The sequence below is a fragment of the Periplaneta americana genome, chromosome 4 (genome assembly GCF_040183065.1).
Source record: "Periplaneta americana isolate PAMFEO1 chromosome 4, P.americana_PAMFEO1_priV1, whole genome shotgun sequence".
Lineage (NCBI taxonomy): Eukaryota > Metazoa > Arthropoda > Insecta > Blattodea > Blattidae > Periplaneta > Periplaneta americana.
In genome coordinates, this window is record NC_091120.1 from 135461285 (window position 1) to 135467284 (window position 6000).

At 36.9% G+C, this 6000-nt stretch overlaps 1 protein-coding gene across 7 annotated transcripts in view; it reads right to left on the reverse strand.

Annotated features, from left to right (window-relative positions):
• The window catches only part of LOC138698208 (uncharacterized), a 60025-nt gene extending 56016 nt beyond the window's left edge, over positions 1-4009 (reverse strand). For all 7 annotated transcript variants that reach the window (XR_011331770.1, XR_011331769.1, XM_069823996.1 and 4 more), the window contains exons 1-2: positions 3978-4009; positions 3548-3726 (exon numbers count right to left, since the gene is read on the reverse strand). Coding sequence is in view for 5 of the 7 variants with exons in the window: in XM_069823996.1 (XP_069680097.1) it covers positions 3548-3712 (165 nt within the window). In the remaining 2 variants the exon portion in view is untranslated. The remainder of the gene's footprint in view (positions 1-3547; positions 3727-3977) is intronic.
• Positions 4010-6000: the final 1991 nt, after the last annotated feature.

The following is a 6000-nucleotide window of genomic DNA, read 5'->3' on the forward strand; positions in this document are numbered from 1 at the left end:
TGGTAGTAATTAAGACGCAAGTATGATTGTTTATGAAACTCGCTTGCGCTCGTTTCATAATTTTCATACGAGCGTCTTAATTACCATTATAGGCAAGTTTCATACGACTTTTTATGCTCGACCATATTTCTAACTTGAAAGTATTCAAAATTATGGTTATGTGCGAACTGACCTGAATTATGAGATGTGCACAGACGCGAAAGTATTGATTTTTTCCGAGGCCGAATTTCATTGACCTTGGCACAGAATAAGATGAAGATTACTCTGGTATAACGTGAAAATTGATTTAGAATTGAAAAACGAGATGACAAATTGAATTTATTTGAATATTACTTACAATTAACTCTAATTATTACAGAACATAACCTTCTGCGACAGTATAGGATTTCCAGCCTCCATGACTTTTCGCTAATTCTCTTTCGATTGCATATCCGAGAATAATCGATACTTGCGGTTTTATAACGGTACAAAGCTGCCTTGTCATTGACTGAACACCTGTAAGCTGACTTGTCATTGGCTGAACACCTGTAAGCTGACTTGTCATTGGCTGAACACCTGTACTTTAATGAGTAGGTGTACTTTAATGACAGGCATTAAAGGACTGCTACTAGGTGTATAATTACTACATTTCGGCATGGTCGAGCATAAAATACATTAAAGAGGGAAAATTATCCTATAGGAAGACATCTGACCTGTATGGAATTACCAGATCAACATTGGAAAACGAAATTAATGTGGCAAACTCAACATGGTCGCTACCCTGCAACTGGAACCTCAAATGTTCGTCGAATGATGGTTGAAGAAGAGGGGGCTGTGCTAGAACTGGAAGCATTTGTAGTTGTTACTAATTAGGGTATACTTATCAGCAGGGGAAGAAACAACTTACAAGAAAGTTTGTTGGTGTCGTAACTGAAGTGGGGATAAGGGATGTGGAAATGAAATTTTTACGTCCGTATGAAGACAGTAAGTCAGTGTTTGTTTTCCCACAAGAGCCTGATGAGGACACCGTAACAAAAGACCAAATTTCAGAAGTGCTATAAACTCCAACACATGACAAAGGGAAATTTGTTTTTAAAAAAGTAATCTAAAGTGTGTGTATTTGTAAACATAGAATAACAATTAGAATAGTTTGTTCCAGTTTTAACATTGTGTAAAGGTGTAAAGAGTTTTCTTAATTAATTATCAATATCACTTTCATCTGTTTTTAATGTTTATTATCAACTTTTACGATTTTTTTGTTAACTACTCACAGCTGATTATATGTTAAACTTATTGGAGACAAAATTTTTAATATTATAAAACGTTTTATCTTCATATAAATGTTGTGTTTATAAAGGAATAAAGGGAATATCTCTATGCAAATTATATGTCATTTTAATTGCAATACTTATGTTTTATAGTCCAATATATTCTTATTATCCCAGCATTAAAAAGAAATAAGAAACTGTGTTCTAACTCACCTCACAGTGGGACAACTTCAGACATAAATAATTAGGCCTAACTAAGTGTCCGAACTCACCCCAAAGCTGGAGTGAGTTCGGACACTTTATATTAATTTCTATAAATTGCAGTAATCAATAATTAATAAAGGACGATGTTCCTTAGACGTATACCCCACAATTTATGTAATTTTTACATTTATTGCACTTTTTTTTTACAGCTATATAAAAAAAGTGTCTCAAAACTGCCCAAACTCACCCCACTTGACGGTACCAGTACTAAATTTGATTACAATGGTTATCAATATCAAGTGCTACGGTAGTTCCACATTAAATCAATCATTCATTACGTGTAACACAGTATTAGAAGTGTTTATAATGTGAACATATTATTTATGATTGAGGCTACATCATTAATAACAATTACAAAAATAATGAACCTAAAGCTGATCCCTGGGGAATTCCATGTTTATTTTTTTTAGTTGGTTATTTAACGACACTGTATCAACTACTAGGTTATTTAGTGTCGATGACATTGGTGATAGTGAGATGGTATTTGACGAGATGAGGCCGAGGATTCACTGCAAATTACCTGATATTCACCTTATGGTTAGGGAAAACCTTGGAAAAAACCCAACCAGGTAACTGGCCCAAGTGGGGATCGAACCCGCGCCCGAGCGCAACTTCAGACAGGCAGGCAAGCACCTTAACTGACTGGCTTCCATGTTTATTATTTGTAAATTCTGTGTGAATAACTTTTTGATTATTTGTCACATTTATTTTTATTTTTTATTCTCCATTTCTTAGTATGTATAAACAACCTATGAGCCACCAGTGTGGCTCAGTCAGTTAAGGTGCTTGCCTGCCGGTCTGAAGTTGCACTCAGGCGCGGGTTTGATCCCTGCTTGGGCTGATTACCTCGTTGGGTTTTTCCGAGCTTTTCCCCAACCGTAAGGTGAATGTCAGGTAATCTATTGCGAATCTTCGGCCTCATCTCGCCAAATACCATCTCACTATCACCAATCTCAGCGATGCTAAATAACCTAGTAGTTGATACAGCATCGTTAAATAACCAATTTAAAAAAAAATTAAAAAACAACCTAAGATCTATCTTTAATACAATAAAACTTTAATTTATCAACATATTACGATCTACACAGTGGAATGGTTTAGCTAAATCACAAAATAGGCCTATTCCTCTAACATGAAATTTCGAATTTTAAGAATTCAGTTCTTCATCCACGAACTTTTAAAGCTGCATTCTCACAGGGTTATCATCGTCATCATAGGCCTATTTATATAATGGTGGAGGCAAGGTTCTCAGCAAACAGACTTACGAACACTGTAATTGGAGGAGTGACAGCAATGTGTGACCTATTCTTATAACCAGGCTTAGGATCTGAGACAACTTAAGAATGAAGTGAAGTTACAATGCAACAGAGTATAGATAGAGTGATGTGGAGGGTTGAATTTTGTTTACCTGTGCATTAGAGTACAATCAGGTTCATGATCAGAGGTACAGTATTCTTCCGTCTCCCCTACGAAACGAACTAAGGCTATCGCAGTGCATTTTCAATTCATAGACAACAGTTTTTTCCAACTAGTTGCAAGTATGTTCATGGTCGTTAATTGTAATGCTAACACTTTCAACGTCGCCGAGGGACATGAAAACTTATGAGGTATGTCTCCTACTTCATTTTCCACAGTCACTAGATTGTATTATTAACAGCAGAATATAATGTAGCACAATGACATCGTTGTGTACATTCACAGTATGTCTGTCTACTATATTCAAGGAACTCTACAGTCAAGTTGTGCGTACATTGGTTGCTAAAGTGTTCCGGATTCTAAGCTTCCTTATAACAAATGGGACGCGCTTCCGAACAGGGGCAGCGGCATTTCCCCTAAGGTTAAAGCCCAGTTTAGGTGTGTGTGTATTAATCGAAAATTAGGGGCTACAAAATATTGAGAATAGGACGCATGTTTAAATGACATTATTTTAGATTAATACACACACACCGAAACTGGGCTCTAACCTTAGGGGAAATGCCGCTGCCCCTGTTCGGAAGCGCGCCCATGAAACAATATTATTATATAGTACAAAATACCATTTCCACTGTATCTGGATAAGCAATGAACTTGAAGAGATCTCGATGATCTGAATTGAAAACCGCAGATTGTACAGCACTGAATGTAGAGGGATCCGTTTCCATCCTGAAGAGAACTGCTAATACTACAGATGTAACCGTACCAATAACATGGTATTTATTCATTTTTCAGTGCAATTCTGAAAATAAAAGTTACGTATCAGAAATAACCAATACTACATCCAATCTGCACTCCTAAACGTAAATATTAATTTTTAAGAGGTTAAGTTAGTTAAATCTGCTATGCTTCATAAAGCAAACATGACATTATATAAACAAACTTCATTGTTCTACAATTATAATAGAGAGTTAGTGCATCATCTTTTGGTTCTTTCAACATAAAATAATTTCAATACAAATCCTTTTGTTTGTTTCTTTACTTGGCACTTACTCTCGCCTGACTTGTGGCGCGTATCATTGACAGTGTTGCCAACTCGATTCTTAAAAATCCGCTAAGATACAGTGCAGAAACCGCTAAATTGCTATACTGTCAATGTAAAAATAAGATTATTTTACCGCTGTTAGTGTTAAAAAAACGGCTAAATCCCTAGATGAGCAATACAAATTTCATAAATTTTACCCGCTAAAGTAACACTGAAAAACGCAAAATCTAGCGGGAAAAACCACTGAATTGGCAACACTGATCATTGTTGCCAACATATCGCCCTACAATCTCGCAAACTTATTTATTTGTTTTATTTTATTGGGTTATTTTACGACGCTGTATCAACATCTAGGTTATTTAGCGTCTGAATGATATGAAGGTGATAATGCCGGTGAAATGAGTCCGGGGTCCAGCATCGAAAGTTACCCAGCATTTGCTCGTATTGGGTTGAGGGAAAACCCCGGAAAAAACCTCAACCAGGTAACTTGTCCCGACCGGGATTCGAACCCGGGCCACCTGGTTTCGCAGCCAGACGCGCTGACCGTTACTCCACAGGTGTGGACATCTCGCTAACTTTTCAACAAAAAAAAAAGTAGATAAATCTCTCCGAAGTTTGTTAGAAAAAAATTCCACAGAAATGTCGCTAAAAATTAGAAACAATTATCACTAAATAAAAATAAGAAAAAAATACATATGCGGAGAAAAATAAAATTTCCTCGTCGTCACACTCTTGTATTGTTGCGGAGTCTGCTTGTATTGTTGACGCTGTGATGTTGAGGTGGAAGGTGTGAGGAGGTGTGGGGAACAGCAGTGAGTACACTGCACTTGATCCAATTATTGACATAACACGTTCTGGCAAATTGTATGTGTGAAAATTTTCACCTTTAGCGTTTGACCACAATTTTTTGTGTGAAATCTAATACTTTTTAAATATATATTAAAACCAATAAAAACTACAGTCTCATTTGTTTCACACGAACTGTCGGCACAAAATTCCAAAACTCAATTGCCTCAGGTCGGTTCGGAGTGGAAAATCTCCGCGTTGCGAGGAAGAACCAAGATTACATTAGCTGCAGCTCGCGACTCGCTACGTGTCAATCAAAGTTGACACCGTTTATGGGTGTTGGAGCAGTAGCATTGAGAAAGAGACCTAACCCGTGAGAATCATTGAATCAACATCTTTCACCCCTGATCACTGATTACAAATACTGTATATAAGATCAGGGCTTTCACGTATGAATCATTAGACTACTATACTTAGTCATGCACCCATGCCTCTTCTAAAACTAGAATTGCATGACTTTCGTTGAATGTTTTAACTACAGTCTACTATATACAGTCACAAAGCTTGAGTTTTGAGGGTGATAGAAACAATAGACTGTGACGGTTCTATTTTGCATTGCCTGTAATGAGGCGATATTAGCGATCCTAGTGGTGAGCAACTATCTAATGTTCGCATATTTACTACTTGAGCGTCGCGACTGTATATACTAGACTGTGGTTTCAACTTAAAAGAAAGAAAAATTGAAGAATATAAAAATCAGCACAAAAAAGTCGCTAATCGTGTTGTACAGAATTTGTCGCCGAGACTGAGTCAAAATTCCCTAGATTTAGCGACTTATCGCTAAATATGGCAACACTGGCGCGTATGTTTGTTGCCAACTCGGAAAATGAGAAAGCGCTAAATCCTTATTATAAAAGCACCAGAACTTCAGTAAATGCCTATTCCGCCTATCGTAATAATTGTTAGTTAATATAATAAAACGTTGCGTATTGACTTTTTACACGCTCTTAATTCTACCACTTGTAGATGTGTGGTTATGGTATTTTTCGCTTTAGAATAATACTTAATAACTATTCCTAGCAGTTTTGTGATGGAAATGTCATTTGGCTGCGTTCAGCCGGGACAGCGCTGGAGTAGCGATTCATTTTTGCTGAGTTACAGCAGCTGTTAGTGGCTGAACGACCAGACTGCAAAATGTCCGCGGTTATTTAGTAAGTCTATGTTACAAACAACGAGTTAGATACT